This window comes from Chiloscyllium plagiosum, chromosome 10, assembly GCF_004010195.1.
Source record: "Chiloscyllium plagiosum isolate BGI_BamShark_2017 chromosome 10, ASM401019v2, whole genome shotgun sequence".
In the NCBI taxonomy this organism is placed as follows: domain Eukaryota; kingdom Metazoa; phylum Chordata; class Chondrichthyes; order Orectolobiformes; family Hemiscylliidae; genus Chiloscyllium; species Chiloscyllium plagiosum.
Window position 1 is genome coordinate 81,127,993 of NC_057719.1, and position 27,089 is coordinate 81,155,081.

A 27,089-nucleotide genomic window follows, 5' to 3' on the forward strand; every position below is an offset into this window, starting at 1 on the left:
CTATGTAGTTTTTGAGCAAAGTGCAATGTAACTCTGAAAGTACCAATAAAATTCACCACACACAATATATATGTGTGCATGTGGGTCTTTGTCTGTCTGGGGTGGGGGTTGTGAGCGTGTGTGAGCGTGTGTGAGCGTGTGTGAGCGTGTGTGAGCGTGTGTGAGCGTGCGTGCGTGCGTGCAGTGCAATGGTGATCACCTGTAATGTGACATGAACCCAAGGTCCCGGTTGAGGCCCTCCACCGAAGTGGTCCAGGATATTCAGCCTCGGACCTTCGGGTGACCATCCTCCAAGGTGGACTTCGGGACAGGCAGCAGAGGAAAGTGGCTGAGCAGAGGCTGATAGCTAAGTTCGGTACCCATAGGGAGGGCCTCAACTGGGATTGGCTTAACAGACAATCAATTCTTCAATGTAAAATTTCAGTTACATCACACTGCAAATTTTTGCTATAAATTCTGTGTTACGATCGAGTCCTCCACAATCACCTGATGAAGGAGTGTCGCTCCGAAAGCTAGTGTGCTTCCAATTAAACCTGTTGGACTATAACCTGGTGTTGTGAGATTTTTAACTTTGTACATAACTTTTGATTTCCTTGACAATCAAAAATTTAGCTAACCTAGTGTGACATATATTTATGATCCAGTATTCACTGCTCATCCAGGAAGAGACTAAGTTCGAAAACTAACAACCCTTTGAGAGAAAAAATTCTCCCTCATTGTGTTTTAATTAGGATTTCTCATTTTTAAATTGTGCCTCCAGTTCTAGATTATCTCACCAAGTGGAACATTTTCCACCCCGGTACAATCAACTCTCAGTAATACTTAGAATCAATAGCTAGTAATACGCAGCAAGACCATTCATTATAGAGTCGTGATTAAAATTTACATAACAGGAATTGAATGATAGTGAAGATTTCAGATGTGTGATTTGAGCAGGATTTGAAGGAAAGAGGCATGTCAAAGCAGAGAGATTTACAAATATATGACAACTAACAGTTGAACAGTAACGGAGGAGACACCAGAAAAGCAGAATGTTTGATGATAGAGAATTTGAGAGTTTTTCCCATATTCATCTCCAGATGTGGTTAGCCCAATTGTGCAAGAGGTGGTGGTGATGAGCTGCCTCCTTGAACAACAGCCTACCATGTTGTGTAGGTGCACCCATAGTGCTATGAAGGAGGGAGGGAATTCCAGGATTTTGACCCAACATCATTGAAGGAATTGCAATATATTTTCAAGTCAGGATGGTGACTGGCTTGCATGGGAACTTGCAGCTGGTGGTGCTCCCTATGTACCTGCTGTTCTTCCAGATGGTAAAGGTTGTGGGCATTGAAGGTTTTGTCGAAGCAGCCTTTTTGAGTTATTGCAGTGCATCTCATAGATGGCACACTGTGTAAGAGAATGAAGTGAATGTTGATGGGGTTAGCTGGGGTTGAAGTCAAGCTGGCTGTTTTATCCTGGACAGTATCAAACTTGAGTATTGGAGCTGCACTCTTCCAGGTGAGCAAGGAGTATTCCATCACATTCCTGACTTGTACTCCATTACTCACAGCTGGATTCCTAGCCTCTGATCTGCACTTATATTTATATTGGCTCAATTTATGGCCAATGGTAACCCCCAGGATATTGATCATGGGGGATTCAGTAATGCCACTGAGGATAGTTAGGTTTTCCCTTGTTAGAGATAGTTATTGCTTGACACTTGTATGACATGAATATTGTTTACCAACCCAAACCTGAATGCTGTCCACGTCCTGCTGTATTTGGACAAGGGCTACTTCAATATCTGAGGAATCACAAATGGAGCTGAACACTATGCAGTCAACAAGGAACATGCCCACTTAGAGTCATAGAGATGTACAGCATGGAAACAGATCCTTCGGTGATGAATGGAAGGTCATTGGTGAAGTAATTGAAGATGTTGGGCTTAGGATATTACCGAGGAACTTACAGATTGATGCCCTGGATTGGACTGATATCTAAATTGCACAACCATATTCCTTTGTGCTAGGCATAATTCCAACCAGGGGGCAGTGTTTCCTAATTCCCATTGATTCCATTTTTGCTAGGGTTTCTTGATGCCACACTCAATCAATTGCTACCTTGATGTCAAAGACAGTCACATTCACTTTTTGAGTTCAAGCTTCCCTGTCCATGTTTGCAGGAGCTGAGTAGGCCATTAGACCCCAAACTGAGTGTCAGTAAGTAGGTCACTGTTGAATAAATACCGCTTGGTTTGCACTGCCAATGACACCTGCCATCAGTTTTCCGATAATTGAGAGTAGGCTAATTGGATGGTAATTGACCAGGTTTGATTTGTGCTAATTTACAAGATATATCTGGGCAATTTTCCACATTACTCTGTAGATACAGTGCTATAACTGTACTGTTATAGCTTGGCTAAGGACATATATAGGTTTGGAGCACAAGTCTTCAGTACTGTTGTTTGAATATTATCAGGACACACATCCTACACAGCATCCAGTGCCTTCATATATTTAATTAGAGTGTTGAGTCAGCAGATCTGTTCTAAATCTGTCCATTCAGCGTGGTGCCACACAATGCAGAGGGATGGCATAGTGGTAATAACACTACATTCCTGAAGAAGGGCTAATGCCCGAAACGTCGATTCTCCTGTTCCCTAGATGCTGCCTGACCTGCTGTGCTTTTCCAGCAACACATTTCCATCTCTGATCTCCAGCATCTGCAGACCTCACTTTCTCCTGGTAATAACACTAGACTTGTAACCAAGAACTTCAGGGAGATACTCTCGGGCCATGAGTTTGAGTCCACCATGACTGATGGTGAAATTGGAATTGAACAAGAAACTGCTCTAATGGCAACCACATGCTTTTATCCACTTGTGGGACACGGGCATCGCTGGCTGTCCAGCACTTTTATTGTCCATCTCTAGTTGACCTTGAGGTACTGTGCTGATCTGCCTTCTTGAACCGCCACAGTCCACATGTTATAGTTGACCCACAATGCCATTGGAGGGAATTTCAGGGTTTTGACCCAGCAACAACAAAGGAATGGAGATATATTTCCAAGTCAAGATGATGAGTGGCTTGGAGGGGAACTTGCATGTGGTGGTTTTCTCACTGATCTGCTGACCTCATCCTTCTAGATGGAAGTGGTCATGGGTTTGGAAGGTGCTGTCTAAGGAGCCTTGGTGAATTTCTGCAGTGCATTTTGTAGGTGTGGAACTAATCAAGCAGGCTGCTTTGTCTTGGATGGTCTCAAGGTTCTTGATTGTTGTTGGGTAAATGAGAAGTATTCCACTACATTCCTGGCTTGTCCTTTGTAGATGGTGAGCAGACTTTAAGGAGTTAGAAAGTGAGTTACCTTCCTGACGAAGGGCTTTTGCCCAAAACGTCAATTTTCCTCCTCCTCAGATGCTGCCTGACCTGCTGTGCTTTTCCAGCACCACTCTAATCTAGACTTGCCTCAGTATTCCTAGCCTCTGACCTGCTCTTATAGCGATTGTGATATGTGATACATCCAGTTGGGTTTCTGGTCAATGGTAGTACCCAGGATGTTGATAGTGAGGGATTCAGTGATGGTAACACTATGAAATATCAAAGGGCAGTAATTAGATTGGCTCTGATTGGAGATGGTCATTGCTTGGCTTTTGTGTGGCATGAATATTACTTGGCACTTGTCAGCCCAAGATGTTTATTGATGTAAAAACCCATTTGGATCACTAATGTCCTTTAGGGAAGAAAATCTGTCATTCTTACCTGGTCTGGCTTACATGTGACTCCAGACCCACAACAATGTGATTGATTCTTAACTTCTTTCTGGATAGTTAAGGATGGGCAATAAATGGTGGTATAGTTAGTGATGCCTCCATCCCATGACTGAATAAAACAAAACCCAATGAAGCGTGTCATCCAATAAAGGCAAGACTTCATCTCCAAAGAACTGTTTGGTGGTTGCTCCTCCCAATACGGTTATAGAACATACAACACAGTATGGGCAGATAAACTTGGTACAAGCACATTGGACAGGACGAGGTCAAGCAAGCCTCTCCTCACACCTGCTGCAACTTCAAACAAGCACTTATGTCTTTTAAGGTTTGGCCAATTTGCTCAGTACTACCCAGTTGGTGCTACCCAGCCACTCGATGGCAGACATTGAAGTCCCCCACCCAGAGTACATTCTGTGCCCTTACACTCCTCGGTTATCCTCCAAGTAAAGTTCAACTTTACTGGGCCATTTCAGAACACACTTTTGAGTCAACCACATTACTGTAGATCTGGAGTCACATGTCATACAGACCAAGAGAGGATGGCAGATTTTACTTCCTTGAGGATACTGGTGAAGCAAATAGATTTTGATAACTGATAAAGCCTTTGTGGTCGCCATTAAACTAGCTTTTAACTTTAGACCTATTAATTGAATCCAAATGTTTGTGGTGTGATTCAAACTCATGTCCCTAGAGTATCAGTCTAGGACTATGGACTGCTACCCCAGGGACAATGCCATTATACTACCATCTACCAATGGTTAATTGAATACACAAGATGGAGTAAACCCACAGAAAGATTTTTATACAGAGCAAATTTTGATTTCACTGCTTATCAGAGAATAGCTTGTGGTAGCTACTGAGGATCAGTGAATAGGATTGGCAAGGAGGTAAGATAACATTGAAGAAGTCTGGTTTAGTTGAGGCTTATGTAGAGCAAAGCTTTGAAGACTTATTGAAAGCATACCGCAGAATTAAAGGTTTGAATGTGGCTGCCTGCTATGCTGCAATTGAGATGGGAGTATTTCAGAAGTGGAAGTGAGTCGTCTCGATAATAATCTAGATGAGGGGTTTAAAACTCAGCTGGAGGAGAAGCTAGTTGTCACCATTAGATTCAGTTTAAACAAAATGAGAGTTAATGTGCGAGACAATCCCTATGAAGAGCTTATGCTTGAAACATCGATTCTCCTGCTCCTTGAATGCTGCCTGACCAGCTGTGCTTATCCAGCACCACACTCTCAACTCTGATCTCCAGGCCTCACTTTCTTCCAAATCCACCTACATGTACTAGAAGGGTCTCCTAGTTTCCAAGATACAGGCAATACCAAGAATCAACTGCATTTTGATATGGAAATTGAAATAATGCAGAGGAATAAGGTCACAGAGGCAGCATCCGAATGATGGATTAATAAGGGACTGCAGCTGACAGTCCTTGGGATTGCTGGAGCTGACCATGTTTAACACATCCCCTGTGTTGTGTTTTCTTATGCACAACTACTTACATCTATATAATGCCTTGGGATGCAATAATATATTGCCAACTGAAAAACGAACGTTATATGACCACTTGTAACACCAAAACTAAAAAAACACACATTTTAAAACAGGGGAGATCACAGAAGTAGATGTAAGGAAGATGGAGTTAGAGAGGCAGCAAGGTTTAGAAATCAAATTCCAAGCTTGGGGCTTTAAAGGTTGCAACAGCAGCTTCCACTCTGAGGTGAAAGAAATGGTGATACCCTAAAAACCCAAAACAGAGTTGAATAACTATCTCAGAAGGTTCGAGAGCTAGAGAAGGGTACACAAATAAGGAAAGCGAGACTTGAGAAATTTCAGCAGAAAGATGAACCATTTAATCTTGCTAAACTGGAAGCCAACTTCAGTCATAAGCCACAGGTGAGCAGGAAGATAAAAATAGAAGCATGAATGGACAACATCATGGAGGAAAAGTGATGGGGCATGACAGAATATTGAACATAATGAAGGACACACAGAGGAGAAACTTTAAAATATAAACTGAAATAACTTACCCCAATAAATGGAATAAACTTCTGACAGGAATCTTCATCTGGGCTATAGGTTAAGAGGAAAACAAGAATCAAATCTAATCCATAAAATCACGAGAGAAGGAGAACCAAGCGATGCAAATATTAACATGCAGTAACAATTCTGTTTGATCAAATACTCATCTTTCAATTTGCATTTATACGCAGGATCATTCTTCAAATTGGCTGCAAAAATTTACGCACAGCATATATGCACTAGCAGGAGAGTAATGTACAGTAGTATGGCTTTAGGTACAGAGCACTCCAACTGGTATTATCTTCCAAGCTACTTTAATGTCAAAATGTTTAAACAATTTTGAAGCAATTTACTGGAAAGGTACCATGGAGTTCACATATGTGGAAGAGTCTAGATCTACTCTCAAAGTATACCTTTACTTTCCAATCAATATTTCAAAATGTGCTAAATACTTTAAAACAAAGTACTGGAATCAAACTGTGTGGGAAGTTGTTCAAACCTACATTGGGGGCCAAAAAATGACAAGGAGAAACTATTTATGTAATTCTTATATATGATACTTCCAACAATTAAAAATGTTAGTATATCTGCAGATGAGAGTGTAAATATGGAAAAGAAATGTAACGGATAAGGTGTTAACATTAAGATAAAATAATGACTCTAGATGTCACTTTCACAAATAATGTTACAAGAGATGGAGAGTCTTTGGGAAAAGCTGGGGTAAATACTGCGAATAATGCAGGAGACAAAAATCCTTGGTGAATAGCTTGATGATTATTGGGAATGCTGCAGGATGCAGGAAACCTTTCATCATAATGGGCATAGTACAAGACACAAGAACTCAGGCTTGGTAAAGAACTCAGGAACTCTTAGACAGTCTGGGTCTGTCTGGTTAATCACTATTTCTGGGGTTATAACAATACAATTGATTCATTCTGATGAACATTTTGAAAATAATCAGATTCTACGTCCGCATCAATTTAGTGTTTGTTTCGAAAAATCTTGGATTAATTTCAAGGTCCCTGCAGAAGAATGGCATTTCTAAGGTAAACGGTCAGGTTTCTTGACCTGTGAAACTAGCCAGAGCAAGTATTGCTGGTTATGACTACATGAAAAAGTCATGCCTGAGCAAAATGCCATGTGATAGGTCCACAGTTTAAACATCAAACTCAACATTTACATTGCACCTAATGGTACTGGAAAATATAATGATCAAAACGACAGCTCCTATTCAGTATACATGTAAATTGCACATTTTCCTAGTTGCTAACATTTCTGAAGTATCAACAATTGCAAAATGTTAGCTCTATTTTCTTCCCTCAGATGCTGCCAGACCTGAGACTTTCCTGCAATTTCTATTTTCAATTCAATAAATAAATTGGAAAATAGTCAAAAGGGCCAGATTTCTAGAAATATGGGGAAAGCATAACAGAGTAAGACCATTTGGGTGGTTCCCTCAAAGAGCTGGCCCAGACACAATGATTCCTGAAGAAGGGGTCCTGCCCGAAATGTCGATTCTCCTGCTCCTTGGATGCTGCCTGACCTGCTGCGCTTTTCCAGCAACACATTTTCAGCTCTGATCTCCAGCATCTGTAGTCCTCACTTTCTCCCAGACACAATGGGCCAAATTTTACATAAATCAAGGTCCTGAGTAGAAAGAAGGTTTAGACCTGTTGCTCTCCTACATTGTCAGGAGTTTATCAGCTTGTCTGTTCCTCTTGGAACAAAGGAAATTTGATTGGTTTGTTCATCATAACAGATCATATTTAGATCAGGCAAACAAAAGCTGTCCAATTACTTGTTAGCAGATGGACTAGGGGACACAGGTGTCTGTTGTACCAAACAAGCTCAGATAACATAAGAAAAGATAAGAAAAGATGAGGAAGACAAACATTGTTAGAACATCTTTTTTGTTGTCATGTAGTCGGCTAAAAACAAGCAGGAGGTGAAGTCACTCAAGTGGCAAATATTCCAATGGCGCTGGCCCAAAATCATTAAAATCACTCAATTATTAAGACAGATTATTTTAAATAGAAAATAATATTTCAGGAAAAAATGCATAGCTGTATGTAAAGGGAACGGCTACAAAGACTTCTTGTCTGTACTACTTTGACAGCAAGTCCAGGTGCTGCAATCACTGCCATTAAAAAGGCCACCAGCTGTCCTACCATGAGAACACTGACATCTTCAAATTTCTCTTCAAACTTTGCCAATGATACCAACAGAACTGTGGCAGACAATGTTGAGTGTACCAATCAACTGCACCATAACACATAAGTCAGGAGTATGGGCAGACAGGAAGCAAGTTTAATTTAATACATACTGGTAAATGTGCGGTAATAGAACATAGAACATAGAAGAATACAGCGCAGTACAGGCCCTTTGGCCCTCGATGTTGCGCCGATCCAAGCCCACCTAACCTACACTAGCCCACTATCCTCCATATGCCTATCCAATGCCCGCTTAAATGCTCATAATGAGGGAGAGTCCACCACTGCTACTGGCAGGGCATTCCATGAACTCACGACTCGCTGAGTAAAGAACCTATCCCTAACATCTGTTCACCATATTTCCCACACTACCATGACTTCACCTTATTCACTATTGCTTTGGAATTTCCTGGGATCATGAAAGGTGGCCGCACCAGAGTCTTATAGAACTGCATCATGACCTCAGGACTCCGGAACTCAATACCTCTACCAATAAAAGCCAGTACGTCATATGCCTTCTTCACCGCACTATTTACCTGGGTGGCAACTTTCAGAGATCTGTGTACATGGACACCAACCTCTGCTCATCCGCACTACCAAGTATCCGACCATTAGCCCAGTACCCCATCTTTTTGTTACTCTTACCAAAGTGAATCACCTCACACTTAGCTACATTGAACTCCATTTGCCACCTTTATGCATTTTGACATAAGGAGAGACAATAAACTTAATGACCCAGTTCTAAAGAGTGTGCACGACAAAAGGACCTGGGGTTCCTGTGCCTAGACCTTTGAAGGTGGTAGGACATTTAAGAATGTGGTTAAAAAAAATGCGATCTTGTGTTTCGTAAATAGAGATGGAGTACAAAAGCAAGGAGGTTATTCTGAATATTTACACTGCTCTACGTAGTCCACAACTAAAGTATTCATTGAGTCATACAGCACGGAAACAAACTTTTCGGTCCAACTTGTCTATGCAAACCAAGTTTCACAAACTAAAACTAATCCCACTTTCCTGCATTTGGCCTATATCCCTCTAAACCTCACCAAGTCACGTACCTGTCCAAACGTCTTTTAAATGTTGTAACTGCACCTGCATCTACCACTTCCTTTGGCAGCTCATGCCACATACAGACCACCATCTGTGAGAAAAAGTTGCCCCTCAGGTCCCTTTTAAATCTTTCTCCTTTCATCTTAAAAATGTGCCCCCTAGTTTTGAACTTCCGCCTCCCTAGGGACAAGTTCTCTGTTATTCATCTTATCTATGCTGTTCAAGATCTTAGAAACCTCTATAAAGGTCACCTTTCAACCTCTTAAGCTCCAGTGGAAAAAAACCCAGCCTATCCAGCCTTTATTTATTACAAAACTTTCCATACCCAGCAACATCCTGGTAAATCTTTTCTGAACCTTCTCTAATTTAATAAAATTGCTCCTATATCAGGGCAACCAGAACTGTACACAATATTCTAAAAGTGACCTCACCATTGTCCTGTACAACTTCAGCATAATGTCCCAACTTTGATACTCAATGGTCTGAGCATTGAAGCCAAGTGTGCTGAACACCTTCTTAACCACCCTGTCCACTAGCAATGCAGCTTTCAAAGAACTATGTACCTGAACCCCTAGGTCTCTCTGTTCAACAACCCTCCACAGGGTCTACTATGAATTGGATAAGTCCTGCCCTTGTTTGTTTTACCAAAATGCATTACCTCACATATATCCAAATTAAACTCCATTTGCCACTCCTTAGCCCATTGGCCCAATTAGTCAAGACCCCTTTATAATCTTCTTCACTGTCAGTGATACCACCAATTTTGGTGCCACCTGCAAACTTAGTAACCAAGCCTCCTAAATTATCATTTAAATTGTTTACATAAATGACAAATGAAAGTGGACCCAGCACTGATCTCCAGTATTCCAGTCCAAAATCCAACCATCTACCATGCTCCCATCTCCTACTATTAAGCCAATTTTGTATTCAACTGACAAGGTCTCCCTGAATCCCGTGTGATCTAACTTTACTAATTAGTCTACCATGTGGAACGATGTCAAAGCCTTTACTAAGTCCACAAAGACAAAATCCCCCGTTCTGCCATCCAGATCTAATCACTAAACTTTAGAAACAATTGAAGGGTCTGTGAGAAGGTGCAGAGGAGATTCAGCAGAATTGATCCCAATAAGAAATTTTAATGATAAAGCTATGTTGGAGAAGCAGAGACTGTTCCCATAGAACAAAGGAGATTTGATAGGGTTGTACAACATTATAACAGATCAGATTTAGAAAAGACAGACAAAATCTAGACCATTATCTGATCCCAATCAGGGAGCCCTGGCTGCCAGATAACAACAGGAGTGTCAGGCATCCTGCTCACTCAGAGCTGGCTCTGAGGGACATGGATCCGTGTCAAGTCCTCTCCACATATAAACAAAGGTGACGACACAAGATACCAGCCTCTGTGGAGTTACTTCAGTGGTGAGGAGAGAAAAGCACATTTCTGAAGACATTTGCTCGCAACAATTGTCTTTGAGTTGGGTGAACATTTCAGGCTTGTGCTGTTATTTGGGAAGCTAGACTCTTTTGTTCCTTCCAAAGACTGGGCCTAGTCAGTGGAAAGAATGCTTTTTTTGGGGGGAAATGACATTTGAGGCAGATGAAAAGCAACAAATAATTCTCCTGACAACTTGTGGACCTGGTACTTTATTGGTTGTTAGGCACCTAACTTTCCCCGAGGCACCTTTCAGGAGTTGATGGGTTTAGTTAAAGAACATTATAACCCCAAGCCTCTTCTAATTCTGAGATGCTATCAGTTTGACTCAGCAATTCAAGAACCAGGGGAATCCATATCCAAATTTTTGACGAGGTATGTGAGTTTAATTTAACCCTTAAAGAGATGCTGAGACACCTTTTGGTATGTGCAATTAATAAAGTAACCATGCAAAAGCACCTATTAGCTGAAGCTTAACTGGACTTCAAACAGGCACAACAATTAGCTTTATTATTAGACATCCTCGCCACTCCGATTGAGCTTGGGGAACATCACTTGAGTGAAGGCAACTGCATAGCTGCTTTCAGGATATACCCTAAAGAGAAGGACTCTAGGTCAGCCCACAGTAAAAGCCCAAAACAAAGCCAAACCTCAGCCAAGTGGCTAAAATTTCCTTCAGGATCCGGGCCAGTAAGCATTGTAGTGGCTGCAGGTATGCAGACTCGAGACAGCAAGAGAGTCCTACTTGACCTAAATTGAGTAAGAGGATTCTGAGGCTGATATGTGGGAGAATATATACCCTGTGAAGTCCTCCTACATCTGGTTTGGAACAGTTAAATTGGTTCTGATTTGGATGTTACGAAGCAAACAAAGTAAATATTTGGTCAAATGACGTTCCAGTTCTAATGGAGCTTGATACTGACGTGGCTGTTTCAGTGTTTGCAGAACTGGTCTTTAACAAAATTCACTCTGGACTCCTACCCTTAAGTTTGTACAAGACCTCAGCAAGACTGAGAACCTACATCAGGGAACCTTCGCAGAACTTCGGCTCCAGCCTCTTATGAGGAGTAGCTGGTTCAGTTCCCACTGATTATAGTAAAAGGCTTGGGCCCAAGCTTGAAGAAGTGAAGTTGGTTGAGTAACATCCACCGAGATTGGCTCCACATTTTTTGATTACAAAACAGCTGCTTGAGTGAAGTCCTAATTAAACACCCGGAAGTTTTTCAGGAAGGTCAAGGAGCCAGTGTCACCTTGCATGTTGAGCAGGAAATAATTCCACAATTCTGTATGGCTCGCCCAGTGCTATTTGCCTTACCGGAAAAAGTAGAGGAAGAAATCAGAAGGCTGGAAAACAAAGGACTGATCAAACCAGTCCAGTATGAGCAATTGGCAGCACAGTTGTATCAATCAGTTTGGTTCACTTTTGTGGGATTTTTAAGGAACTGAAACCGCCTTTTGCGTTTGGATAAATATTCAATCCCTCACTTAGAGGATTTCTACCTAAAGCCTGCAGAGGGGCTATTCCTCATGAAACTGGACATGAGCCATGCTTACTTGCAATTAGAGTTAAATGAGGATTCCCAGAATCATGCTACAATTAATATCCATTTGGGTTTGTATCAATATACATGACTGCCATTTGGGGTATCGTCAGCATGTGCAATTTTTCTGTGGAGGATGAAGAACATTTTACAAGGTCTACTCCAGATCACCATTTAACTATATGATGTGCTAATAAAAAAGGAAAACGAATAAGGAGCAATTAGAGAACTTCAAATAGTCCGTAGATATTTCCTCCAGGCCAGCGTTTGCCTTAGAAGGGAAAAATGTGTGTTCCAGGCACCCTAAGTGACTTTCTTGGGTTCTAGAGTCAACAAGATTGGGTTATGCCCATTTAAAGATAAAGTGAGGACAATCAAAGATGCCCTGGCTCCTACATCTGTATCAGAGCTTGGATCTTTCCATAATAATTCACCAGCCAAGGAAAGTTCATACATAACCTGGCCTCCATCTTAGCACCTTTGCAGCAACTCTTACAACAGGGTCAATTTCAGAAATGGTCATGTAGCCAAGCCATAGCTTCCAGGGAAGTGAAGAAACAGCTATTATCTCTAAGGTGATGGCACACTATGATCCCAAGCGAGATCTGATATTGACATGCGATGCCTCCCCGTATAGCATTGAGGTAGGAATCGCTCATAGGTGGCCCAATGGAGAGAAACATCCAATAGCATATGCGACCAAGATTTTGGCTAATGCACAGTGCAAATAACCCAGACAGAGAAGGAAAGTTGGTGGTTATATTTGTAGTCAGGAAGTTCCACTGATAACTTTATGGACGTAAATTTGGAATAATAATGGACCACAAATCCCTGCTAAATCTGTTTAAAGAGGACAAGGCAGTGAAGCCAAATTCAGCAGTAGGCTCGAATACTAAGTGCATATAATTACAAGTTAGAACACCATCTGGGAAGCCAAGTAGCAATTGTGGATACATTTGAGCGGTGTCCTGCTGGCAGATACACCACTGGAAGAGTCGGTCATGGTTTTAAATTTTCTGGACGTATGTCCAGTCACAGCCGACAAAGTCAGACTCTGAACACAAAGATCCGGTCTTGAAAAAACTGAAACAGTGGGTGGTGATGGGGGAAACCAAAGGGCTGTCACAACCAGAATTACAACCTTATTGGACCTGGAGAGACCAGGTCACAGCAGAGGACAGCTTATTATTGCGAGAGCAAGAGTGATTGTCCCGAACAAGAGTCACTGCCAGATACTGGCTGAACTCACCCAGGGTCATCTAAGGGTTTCCAAAATGAAGATATTGGTGAGAGGTTATGTCTGGTGGCCAGGATTGGATGCAGATATAGCTACATTGGCGGGGTGGGGGGTTGGATGGGGTTGGAAGGACAAGAATTACCACCAACAGCTCGCCACATTCATGGGAATGGTTAGTTAAACCCTGGACTTGATTACACATTGACTATGCTGGTCCTTTCATGGGCTCAATGATTTTGGTCATTGTGGACATCCACTCAAAGTGGCTGGATGTGCATACAGCACATTTGTCAAACACCATGATGATAGAAAAGCTGCGTGCATTTTTTGCAACACATGGACTCGTGGAAGTGTTGATCACAGATAACAGGCCATCGCTTACCAGAAGGGAATTTCCGTATTTCCTAAAGTCGAATGGTGTTCAACATAAGGACAGCTCCATACCATCCAGCATCCAATGGTCGGTAGAAAGAGCAGACCAAACTTTGAAAGCAGGATTAAACAAACTACCTACAGCTTCACTAGATATCAAACTGTTACTATTTAATTTAGTTATAGGGTCATCTTTCAAGCAACTGCAGGGAGAGCTGCAGCAGACTTGCTAATGAGAAGAAGACTCCGCATCAGGTTAAATCTGATATTCGCAGACCTGGGAGAGAGGATGAAATGGCTAAACACAAGACTCCGCTAAGTGAGAGAGACAGTGTACTTCAGGTTTCGTGTAGGAATCATGGGAATAGCTCTGCATGGGTAAGAGGTATGGTCGACACAAGGTAAGTCCAGTGACGTATAAAGTTTGTGCAGATGCAACAGTCCAAAACAAGAAAGTGGACCATATAAAAGGTGCAAACTCTCAAACTGTGAGAGAGCAAAATGTGCATGGCTCGTCAACAGCCTTTTCAGTTCCGGAACCTGTGGGTTCTCCCTCTCCATCAAGAATCTGAGATGGACACAGCAGATGTTGCTGCCTGGATGTCTTTGTCTTCTAAGTAGGGAATGAATTTATTCCAAAATGCTCCAGGGACAAGGGGTGAGCTACTGTGTATTGATGCTGCCCATATCAGAGGCTGAGTTGGAGGAATCTGAGCCAGTGCGAAAATGCCCCAGCAGGAGCTACAAACTAAAGAACCAGCCTATTTCCTCAGACTCAGATAGGGAGGATGTAGTGATCGTGAAGAAGTCAGCCAGGTGGACCTAATAGAATACAAGTTTCCTGATTGGGGCTGTTAATCTGGTCCCATCAGGGAGCCCTGGCTGACAGATAAGAACAAGAGCGTCAGGCATCCTGTTCACTGAGAACATGCTCTAAGGGATCAGTATCAAGGACTCTCCACATGTAAATAAAGGGTGACTTGGTGACAGGACATCGGCCTTGGTGTAGTTATTTCACCAGGAAATCACTGACCTGGAGTGCGCTAGAAGTAGGCACAATTCATGATTTCAAAAGTAAACTGGATGGTAATTTGAAGCGAATAAACTTACAGGCCATGAAGATAGAGAGGGGGAATAGGGTTACCTGGGTTGCTCATGGAGACCCAGATTAGATGTATGTGTTCTTCTGTGCTGTAATGATTTGATGATGTTGAGACTCATAGCAGGCTGACCTAGACATACATTCGGTGTGTTCAATGTCGATGAATCAAAACTCTGGAATGCTGGGAATACTTCACTCCAAAAATAGAAACATAGAAGAAAGGAGTAGAAGACCCTTCAGCCTTTTGAGTCTGCTGCATCATTCAATATGCCCTGTTTCCACTTTCTCTCCACACCCTTTGATCCTTTCAGCTCCAAGAACTATATCTAACTCCTTTTTGAAACCTGTTGGGCCTCAACCTCTGGTAGAGAATTCAAAAGGCTGATCACACTTTGGGTGAAGAAATTTCTCTTCCTATCCTACCCTGTAACTTTAGACTGTGACCTTTTGCAGTTTCCTTATCTAGTCCTATTAGGATTTTATACATTCCTATGAGATCCCTTCTCATTTTTCTAAACTCCTGTGAATATAGTCCTAACCACTCCAGTCTCTCTTCATGTGTCAGTCTTGCCATCACACAAATCAGTCTGGTACACATCTACTGCACTCCTTCTATAGCCAGAAAACCCTTCCTCAGGTAAGGAGACCAAAACTGCACACAATAGTCCAACACTCTATACATAAGGCAGCAAGACATCTCTACTACTGTACTCAAATCCATTTGCTATGCAGGTCAACATACCATTTGCCTCTGTCAGTGCCTGCCAATCTGCAAGGTTACTTTCAGGAGCAGTGTACTAGGATACCCAGGTCTCGTTGCACTCATGGTTACCTAACTTCCTGGTTTTGTTATCAAATAGATAACTTCACTTTTAACCACATTCTACTTTATCTGCCATGCATTTTGCCACTCCCTCAACTTGCAAAAATCACACTGAAGCATCTCGGCATCCTTATCTCAGTTCACCCTCCTACCCAGATTTGCTTTATTTGCAAATATCTGGATAAATTACATTCACTTTCCTAATCGAAATCATTCACATAGAGAGTATATTGTGAATAACTGGGATTCAATCACTGATCTCTGCAGTACCTCACTCGTCACTGCCTACAACTCAGAAAATGACCCATTTATTCTTTGTTTTCTGTCAGCCAGCTAGTTATCGATCCATGTCTATACACTAGCTCCAATCCCTGTGCTTTAATTTAGCTTCTAAATTGCAAGGACTGTAGTTCAAGAGGTAGCTCAATACCATCTTCTCAAGATTATCTGGGGATGGATAATAAATACTGTCCTCGGATGCTGCCTGAACAGCAGCACACTTTTTGACTTCTGCCCTTGACATGCCTATCCTGAGTAGAAGAAGATTTCTCAGTGTTGTGCTTCAGTTCTATTGTCATAGTCAGTGGAGAAGACAGACGGACAATGCAGTGACATTAAGGTAATGTGATGCATTGAGATTCATGGATATATCCTTAGAAGTCATCAATACGGGTGGGGGGAAATTAGATTGGATAATATTTGTTTAGGCAGGGCCAGTAAAGTATTCTCTGGAAGTGTGATTTACTTTTCAGATACCAGACCAGTAAATGCTTATTAGCATGCTCATGGGAAATACTAAATGTGTACACTACTCTCCAATGTTAACATGCTCCAGCAGATTCACCAAATTTCCAATCTTAAGTCATACAATTGTAATCCAATCATCATACCAGGCAACAATGTTAAGCCAACAGGAGAAGAAAAGACTGGCATTAAATATACATATATTGACAAAGCATTATATATTTATTTTTTAAAAAAAAATCAAAACCCAAGCAGACTCTGGTACCTTATGTTAAAATCAAAATGAAAGCTCTTTTTCCTTTATTGAAAGCAACCACAAGAAAACAAAAACCACACGTTATTACACGGAACAGGTCGATCTGAGGGTTGTATCAATAATAAGGACTTGCCCTTTCCTCACTGGCTGCTGATAGCGGAGTATTAAAGTCAGTCAAATGCATTTATAGCTGGCTGCATATCACATGAGGATACAGTTTTTTTGTGCTGATTAAAGACCAGAAGTAGTTTTTATGGAACAAGAATTATTGATAGAACGGACCTGAGCCGTTTTTTAAAATGTAAGCATATCCTTTTTGATTAATCATTCTCTCGACTCCAATCTATTCTCACTATCTACTGAAGACCACAGCACATTAGTTGATCAGTGTGTACCAATCTGTTGCTGGTTCAGGAGGGTGTAGATCTACAATGATATCATTTTACAACATGGGCACAATTCTTGGAGGAGAGCTCATTGGGCTTCTCTGTGTCATGTGGGGGACAAGGATGTTGCTTGGATGTTCAATTCTTGCTAGATAAATAAAAAGAATATCCACACAGTGGATCAATTCACTGATGAGGGAAGGAATAGAATATGTAATTTTAAAAGCCACTATTCAGAGCATGCTGAATAGTATCTTAAAAGATACAATTTTAAGCCATAGCATTGTGTGTCGACATTCAGCCAATTCTCTTGGTTTTCAATATGTAGCATTGCACTCAGGGCATTGCTTTAAACAAAACTTTCTCACTTGCAAGAGCAATTGGTGGAAAATCCACTGAAACCTTTGCTGCTACAGCTTCTTGCATAAGAACAGCTGTTCTGGTACAGGATGCTACAACCGCATTTGTCTTAAATCTACAATATCTAATTCAAAAAATGACAGGGAACTTGTCTATGTTAGCACTTTTAACCAAAGCCAGTGTGGAAAGGGCATTTGAATTTAAAAGTAATAGCCACACATGTAAACTTAAAAAGGTAAACAATAAATACCATAATTCCTAAGCTGCTATAATATTACTTGGTTATCACAGAAGATAATTAAACAACATTATCATAGACCTTGTTTTAAAGAGAGATTTTCCTGAAGAACATGTTCCAAGGTGAAGTGCATAATCTGTTATTTACATTATTTTATTAAACAACCTTAAAGACTTCCTCAGGTTCTCATCATCATTACTACTTGCTGAACATGACCAATTACAAAAGATTATGATTACTGAGTGTGTATAGGAGTCACTGAGCATAGCTGTTTGAACTGTGGGATACAGCTGATTTTAAGTGCACCATCAATGGTTGTGATGGCTTCAGCTGTCTAAGGCAAGTTCTGGAATTCCCTCCCTTAGAAGCCTTTGCTTTTCTTTCCTTCTTTACCTTGCTCCTTAAAATGTTCTTCTTTCTGACCAGCTTTGGCTCATGCTCTTACATCACTTTATGTGGCTGGAGTCAAATTTTAATTTATAAACCTCCTACAAAGTGCCTTGAGGCATTTTATAATATTAATTGCAAGCTGTTGTCAGGATTAGTGCGCGTAGTGTCTCAAACTCATTTATCAAGAATCAATGATTCGGTCCATATCATGACAGTAGCTCCTTCCTCCAGAACCTTATTTTACTAATTCTGTCACGAGTAATGCTTCCTTTGCACTGCTGTTTAACAACCTCTCCCATCATTATATTACTGACTGTATATCTAATGATGTTAATTAGCTCCCTTACACAGTCTCTCAGAAACAAACTTCCATCACCCTGTGAGACGAATGGCATCTCAACTAATGTTAATCCAGTTCTGAAAGGTTTTGTAACTCTTCAAATACTTTTGCTAAATACTGATTTTCTTTTTTCTCAATGTCGCCACCCACTTTAGGCAAAAATGTTGCAGGAGAAAATGTACAAGATGTTAAACTTATCTCAGTGTATATTGATTGGTTAACTTTTGAAAGAGGTATTTAATACTGAAAAATCACATTGTGAATTATTATGGTCTAGCTAATTTACATCTGTAATATACCTGAGTGAAACAGGTTACTGGCTGACCTCTCAACACTCGACAGCCAAGTATTCTGCATTTATATTAAGATATTTACTGTGAAAAAAGATGACATATAATAATAAGAAAACACATCAACCAAGTACTGCTGACTTGCAAGAGCTACAAAGGTATAACACAAGGTTTCATGACATGTCATGAAAGAAACAGGGATAGAGCGAGACCAACAGATTGATTTATTGTCACAGAAATATTTACTTTACTGAATATGTGCACTATTTTTGGATGTCTGGTGATTATTATGGTGTAAGGTCTCAATTATGTTCACCCGCAGGCATGAAAACTGCCTGCTGCTGTCACAGAGTTCCATTTGGCTGAGTTTGTAGATTATGTAACTTCTTGAAAGCATTATTGATTTTCAAATGAAACTTTATGTAATCAGTGTAAAAATCAAGGCTGTACCTTTTCTGCTTGTAGGTTAACATAGCTTCCGCTATAGGTAATTGGTGGGAGATGTTTGCATTGGAGATGTACTGGGTAACTCTAGTGACAACGTCCGGTATTTCCTGCACTGCAAATAAGACACAATCAACAGGTTAAACAGGTCATTGGCTCCATTAATCACAGCATGTCTTTCTTACAAAAGCAAAACTACATCCACAAGCAGGGAGAAAAAGTAGTTAAACAAATTTCCAGCAAAAATTCTAAGTAGCTATGCACACCACACACAACAAAAGACAAAGACGTTCATATATATGAGTCAAGGGTGGGGTGCTGGAAAAGCATAGTAGGTCAGGCAGCTTCCGAGGAGTAGGAATGAGGCTTGTGAGGGGGTGGAGAGATAAATGAGAGACGGTGGGCTGGGGGGAAAGTAACTGAGAGTCTGATTAGTAGATGGAGGTGGGGCTGATGGTGACAGGTCAGAGAGGAGGATGGAGCGGATAGGTGAGAAGGAAGATGGACAGGTAGGACAGGTCATGAGGGCAGTGCCGAGTTGAAAGGTTGGAACTTGGATAAGGTTGGGGGGAGGGCAAATGAGGAAACTGGTGAAACCCACATTTATGCCGTGCGGTTGGAGGGTCCCAAGGCAGAAGATGAGGCATTCTTCCTTCAGGTGGCAGATGGTTAGGGTGTGGTAATGGAGGTGGCCCAAGACCTGCATGTCCTTGGCAGAGTGGGAGGGGAAGTTGAAGTGTTCGGCCAAAGGATGGTGGGGTTGCTTAGTGCAGGTGTCCCGGAGATGTTCTCGGGAATCTATACAAGTAGGCATCCTGTCTCCCTAATGTATTTGGGAGGGGGGGTCTGTTCTTGTTGCAGTTGGAGAGGTGGGGTTCAAGGGTGGAGGTGCGGGAAGTGGATAAGATGCACTAGAGAGCATCATTAACCACATGGGAGGGGAAATTGTGGCCTTTGAAGGAGGAGGCCATCTAGTGTGTTCTGTGGAGAGATTGGTCCTCCTGGGAGCAGATGCGGCGAAGGCAGTGGAATTGTGAATAAGGAATGCCGTTTTTACAGGTGGCAGGGTGGAAGGTTATGTAGTCCAGGTAGCTGTGGGAGTCAGTGGGCTTGTAGAAGATGTCCGTGTTGAGTAGGTCACTGTTGATGGATATGGAGAGGTCCAGGAAGGGGAGGGAGGTGTCCGAGATGGTCCAGGTGAACTTAAGGTCTGGGTGGAATGTGTTGGTGAAGTTGATGAACTGTTCAATCTCCTCATGGGAGCACGAGGTGGCACCAATACAATTATTAACATATCGGAGGAAAAGGAGGGGAAAGAGACGGGCATAGCTGGGGCCATGCGAGTGCCCATGGCTACCCCTTTCATCTGGAGGAAGCGGGAGGATTCAAAGGAGAAATTGAGCGTGAGGACCAGTTCAACCAAATGAATGAGAGTTTCAGTGGAGGGGTACTGGTGGGGACGCCAGGAGAGGAAGAAATGGAGGGCTTGGAAGCCCTTGTCATGGCAGACAGAGGTGCATAGGGACTGGATGTCCATGGTGAACGTGGCAAAATACTTTCCAAGAATTCAGGACATCCCAAAGTACATTTCAGTAACTAAGTTGTTTTGAAATGCAGTCACTGTTCCAATTTAGGAAATGTTACAGGTACATTCTAAGGAGGAAGTTAAAGGGGGAAAAGAAAGGCACAAGAATTCTGAATTTTAGGGTCTAGTCAGCTAGAGTTTCAATATAGATCCAAATCAGGATGGTGGGCAATCTGAAGGGAAAATTGCAGATGTTGTTTACAATCAGACCAACAACAATCTTGTTATACAGCAATTACTGAGAAACAAATATGACAACTGACAAGAATTTTCAGAAATCATATTGCGAGCACTGTGGAAACCTGATAGTCAGGTTGTTCAGAAGGTAACATAGTCTCATTATAAAATACCAGCTATTGTGAGCATTGAAAATACCGATTACAGGGACTTAAGGCCTTCAAAGAAATGTGCAGCAGATATTGAATTTATAACAGAAGAGTACAAAATATATGTAATATGTCTAAAAAGGCAATAACTGAACAAACAGTGCACCACTTACATACTCATTTACTCATTACTACTTCCTGAACAGAGTCTCAAAGGCAAGTCTACATTGTGTAATAAAGATTAATGTTTCAGTCACTTTTAATATCAAGGTCATTAACAGTGTTAGAATAGGGATTAATCTATTTTATCAATAGCAAGTAAAGAAAGAAAGCCAGGAGACTGACCATTCATCAAAGTTATGTTAATCAATTCAGACACTAGCTTCAGACACAAACTATTAGCAAAACTTTATTAAAACAATAAAAGCTTTCACTCAAAGAATAACCCAATCGAACAAAGAGCTAGAAGCAAAGATGTTATTTAAGTGCCATGTTGAGTGTCACAAATGGATTAAAAATCAATGAACATATACTTAGGATTATTTGAAAAACAACATACAAAACAGCCCAACAAATGTGGCTGCTTCTAGAAATCTCCAGCATTTATCATGACAAAAGCCAGCTTATCATCTCTCTGGAACATCAGCTCTATATTTTATATATCATTCCAGTCAAGCCATTCAAAGGAATACTACACAAGATGGCCATCGCCAGTTCTAAACAAAGGAAACCATTGAAACACAATATACAGATGATTTTATTGTCAGTTTTTATATTCCTGGTTAGTTTGCTCTCAGTTTATTTTCTCTACCTTTATTATCATTTTAATCCTCTTTTGCTGAATTCTGAATTTATCCCAGTCTTCAGGGTTACAACTGACTTTGACCTCCTTATATGCCTTTTTCTTTTAAGTTAATACTCTCCTTAATTTCTTTGGTTTATTCCTCTCATAAACCTTTCCTCCTTACTGGGACGTATTTTTGCTGAGAGTCATGAATTACCTCCTAAAAGTCTACCACTGCTTGCTTACTGCTAATCTATCTGCCTAGTTCACTTTAGCTAACTCTACTGTCATTTCATTGTAATTTCTTTTATTTAAGTTAAACACAGTTGTTTCCAATGCGAGTTTCTCATTCTCAAACTGAATATTAAATTCTATCATGTTATGATCACTACTTCCTAGGAGGCCATCTTTTCGTGGAGGCCATTTATTTAGACTAGAGAAGTACTAGAATTAATAGATCTGGTCAGCATGGACAAGTTGGACCAAAGGATCTGTTCCCATGCTGTACATCTCTATGACTCTATACTCGTGTGATCTTTTTCCTCTTCTCTGTAAAACAACCAAGCTGTCAAGGGTTGCTGTCAGCAGAATTCACAGCAGAATATGTGACGCCATTCATTCCTCCATTTTACTTTAAAGTGACAGTGGCAAAACTATCAACCATATATATCTTCATATTTGTAACATACCTTCTTTCAATTTAAATATTTAATCAAGGTTTTCTCAATTGGAGGTTTTACATTTTGACAGCATCTGATCTTTCCACTCTACTTTCTGTTGCAACATGCTTGCAAATTGGCCGTGGAATTGGCCTATATTGCGGTTACTGCACTTCAAAAGTAATTTATTAGTTGTAAAATGCATGGGGTTATCCTGAGGATTCAAAAGACATTGCATAAATACAAAGTAATTCATTCTTACTTATCCCCAAATTTCATATTGTGAAATCAGCTTCAGCAATTGTGTTATGGTATTCAACTTTAAAATCACTGATTAAAGCAAGAAAACTAACAAAACTCACTCATTAGATTTGTGACAACATGGTAACTCAATACAGCCTTGACACAAAGTGACTCAGTGGCTTCCAGTGCATTACAACATATTATTTACCTATTGAAGGAGCCTCTGTTTTGGTGAAAAAATCTTGCCATGCTGCATCCTGGAAAAAATTGTTGTACCTGTAATCTATGGAGCTGAGGTATTTGGCCACTGGGTGAGAACCTAGAGAGAAAAACATGGATGTTTTAATATATCCAGCCAGATTAAAAGCACTGCTTTAATTACAACCACGATATCTGTAACTTGCTGCTTCTTTACTTTCCCACGTTCATTTTTAATGGAGATAGACAATGGGAATAAAGATTTGCTCTAAGCTTTAAAATTTGATCTTAAAATCCTAGAACAAAAAAAAAACAATCCATTTAGTCCCGTGTCCTGCTATTTCTCCAAAGCCCTGCAAGTCTTTTAATTTTTCTGTTCTCACTTTATTTCAGTGTACGGTGAACAATAAAATAGTGAACAGCTGCCTGAAGTTGCAAACAGGTTAAAACAGCTGTCAAGATTGTGGGAGATCTCAGCAACTGCATGTCAAGGTTGCTGGAGAGACTGCAGGAGGGACCAGCAACTGCATGGACGTTTGGAAGAAAAAAGTTGCTCTGTTTGCACATACCCTCACAGCTGTACTGTAGAAGCTTTCCAGTATTTACTCCACTCTAAGCTGTATTCTACTTGCTGCCCTCTACAGTATATTAGATCTTGCAGATCTATTATCGATAGTGCCTTGTGCATCTCTAACTATTATAAAAGCGCCCCTGCATATATTCCACTCCCAGTTCTATTTTTAAATGATAATACAGCTCCTAGCTTTTATCATTCAATTCAACAAACTCTGATTGGGTCCAAAAGAATTTGTAGCTTTTTTTAAACACAAAATCTGGCTGATGTTCAAGTTTCTTGGTTATTTTTCAAAGCATCGCCACAAGGATTCAAGTGCCATTCTAGAAGTCCACCCTATGACCAAACAGATGGCTAACACTGAGTCATAAGGTAAAATTTCAAATCATATTGCGACAGCAAAGCAATGAACATCCGCACAGAACATGACTAAATTAATACCTTAAAACCACTGACAATCAACTGTTATTCATTCTAACATAGTTCATCTGAGATTTTGTTTCTTATAAAAAAAAGTTATAATTTCTTTTCCTTTCCCTCCCTTCCTTGAATTTTGTGGAATTTCAGAACTGAAATTCATAGATTTTTGATGGGCAAGCCCATTAAGGGATATGCAACCAAGGCAGGTAAATGGAGTTACTGGATACAGATGATCCACAATCTGACTAAATGATACTGCAGATGAGGAACAGAAAGGCCTGTTTGAAAGGCCACTGAAAGATGCCGCTGCTGGCAAATGAAATACATTCACATCTTTTTGTCCAATAGTAATACCATACATTTCAAAGGTAAACAGGAATTGGATGCTTTCTCTCCAGCGCACTCAGTTTGATATAGTGTAATGACATCAATAACGATTGCTAACATTTTCTACATGCTTCTATTTGTGACATTTTGTGTTTCTGTTTGATTATTAATAGCTAAGAGCAAGAGACAATGACTGGCAGAGGACTGACAGATGACCTGCTGGCCCATGATGCACAATGAATGGTTACCAAGAGGTTCTACAATCACTGCAAGATGAACCTCCCAACCATTTACTTTCATATTCCAAAAACAGCATGAAACTCGTGCCCGATGGAATCAGGAATGAAACTATCCAGATCAGAAACTGCCTGATGGTCTACACATCCTACTTTCATTCTCAAATACCACCTTCCCAAACCAAACAATCCTATCAAAATCCTTCCTGATTAAAATCAATGTTCAAACAATGCAGATTTGCCTGGAGTGAGACAATACAAGTATCTTAAAATAGTTGAGGTGAACATACCAAGAGGAATAATGAGAAATCTCATGTATCCAAGCCAGTCAGGAGTCTTGTGTGATAGCTGCTCCACAAAAAGCCTCAGGATAGCACTTAGGTAATGCTGGGCCCCAGCCACCGTCACTTTAATGGGATTTGGTGTTTGGGAGTTACAGTTGCAGCTGAAAACAAGTAGAAAAATTACACATTATTCAATGTGCATTTGCCAAAAGAGATTCAATGGCTTCAACAATAACTTGCACCTTTAACGCAGTAAAATGACAGGTTTGAAGGAGCATTTTAAAGAAGGATAAAGAGAGAACTTCAGGAAGGGAAATTCAAACATCCAGCAGTTGAAGGCACAGCTGCCAAAATTATATTTGTTGAACAGACCAGATATTTGAGTTATAGAGGCTACAGGTTAGAAAGAGACAGGTAATGGGGAGGTCGAGTAAGGATTTGAAAACAGGATGAGAATTTTTAAATGCTAGGTTGGGAATCAGTGTGGGCCAGCAAACACAGGTATTCTGGAATACTGGGTAAATGGAAATTGCCTGAGTTAAGACAACAATAGCAGAATTTTGGATCACCTCAGTTTATAGAGTTGAAAGAGATTAAAAGTCAGTAGAAGTTTGCTGAAATAGAGTTAACAAATAAACGGATGAGTGACTCAGCAGAAGGCAGTACAGATAAACCCAGTTACTACAGCTCAGTTAATTTAACCACAATGCTAAGAAAAATGTTAGAATTGCTAATCCAGGATGAAATTAACAATTACTTGCAGAAGTACTTCATTAAGGAAAGCCATAATCAATTTGCTAAGGTAAATCACATTTAATTAACATGATTTAGTTTTCTGATGAGATTGTTGATGGGGATATAGTGAAAATGTCACAATCGACTTGGCAGCAATATTGAATCCCCTGAAAAACGGTGAAAATGGAAGGATTTGGCTGAGTTACAGGAAACAGACATTAGTGCAGAGTGATTTTTCAGACTTGGAGGTTGTACAGCAAGGTACCCAAAGGCTCGGCACAAGGACCACAGCTTTTCCAGTTATATATTGACTCATGCATGGATGCTAAGAGCACAAATTCAAAATATGCAAATGATAAAGCTGGGAATTATCGCAAACTATGAAGCAGACAGTAATAGGCTGGAAGATAGGATAGAAAGGCTAGGGAATGAGCCTATCCATGGTACACTGAATGTAACGTGGAGAAGTGAGACATTTTTATTGGAAGACCAAGAAAAGGCAATAAACTAAAAAGGTACGAATATAAAGGAGGCAGGGCAACAGGATGCAGAAATCTTATACGGTGACAGAGCAGGTTGAGGAAGTGGTTAAAGTGGCTTACAGAATACTGGGCTTTACAAATTAACAAAAAAAACCCAAAAAAGTTATAATGAAGCTTTACAAAGCATTTGTTTGGCATCAACTGGATGTGTCTGTCCTACACTGGGCACCACACCTTAAAGATGTGCAGGCTGTAGACAGAGTGCACAAACTATTTGTAAAAATGATTCCAAGGATGGGGAGACTAAATTTACTTGGATAGATTGGACAAGATGAAATTGTTTTCCTTCACAAAGATTGCAAGGAGATATCACAGAAGTATTCGAAATGATGATATTTCTGGACAGAGCAAACAGACAGTGTCTTTTCTCATAAAGACAAGGCTCAACAACTGAAAGGAACAGATAGGCAAACAGCAACATGAGGAAAAACTTTATGCAGTGAGTTGTTAGGATTTGGAGCACACAGGCTGTCATGGTTTTCCAAAAGGAATTGAATAAGATCCTGAGAAAAACTAATAGCTGGTCTACAAGCTAAGGACAGAGTTCAATTGCTCTTACAGAGTCAGCAAGGACTCAATGAGCTGAATGATTAGTGTAGAAGCTGACCAATGATTCAAGAAGCTGCAGCTGAGATGCTCAGGTGACATAACTGAATGGTAACATTCAAGTCTTCATGACTGTGTGGGTGTATAATAAATGTTCATTTCATCCCTCTCCGTGCTCTCTTCATGCCAGGCAATATCCCTGGCTGCAATGGCAGATGTGCTACATACTTTCAGTCAAAGTTTTTTACGACAGCATCTTTTATCAAATTCCCCCATTTTCCACTTGGCGAAATTGGGTGGGTCTGAGGGATAGGGTGACAACATGACAAACAAGTCACTTGTCACTCATGGTTACAGTCTTATTCTGCAAGGTGAGTGACGACAGCACTTTTTAATTATTATTGGGAGTCCTCTCATGAATCATCAGGTAGGTGATTAAGATAACTGAGTCTTTAATTCCAGTGTGAACAATGAAATGATTGTTTCTAATGGTGATAGTTAAGTGACTTTGCAATTTTAAGTTGAGAGAGAAAAAAATGGAAGAACGAACAGTACTGCACAGGAACAGGCCCTTCGGTCCACCAAGACCATGCCAACACATGATGCCTTCCTAAACTGAAAACATTTTGCCTCTACCAGGTA

At 40.6% G+C, this 27,089-nt stretch overlaps 1 protein-coding gene across 6 annotated transcripts in view; it reads right to left on the reverse strand.

Moving 5' to 3' along the window:
• Window positions 1-27,089, reverse strand: part of pacs2 (phosphofurin acidic cluster sorting protein 2) — a 282,143-nt gene that overhangs the window by 16,895 nt on the left and 238,159 nt on the right. For 3 of the 6 annotated variants that reach the window (XM_043698193.1, XM_043698191.1, XM_043698189.1), the window contains 5 exons: window positions 24,631-24,785; window positions 22,794-22,904; window positions 18,995-19,103; window positions 16,550-16,582; window positions 5,779-5,821 (listed from right to left, as the gene is read on the reverse strand). In XM_043698193.1, coding sequence (XP_043554128.1) covers window positions 5,779-5,821; window positions 16,550-16,582; window positions 18,995-19,103; window positions 22,794-22,904; window positions 24,631-24,785 — 451 coding nt within the window. The remainder of the gene's footprint in view (window positions 1-5,778; window positions 5,822-16,549; window positions 16,583-18,994; window positions 19,104-22,793; window positions 22,905-24,630; window positions 24,786-27,089) is intronic. The other 3 variants (XM_043698194.1, XM_043698192.1, XM_043698190.1) reach the window with 1 other exon arrangement.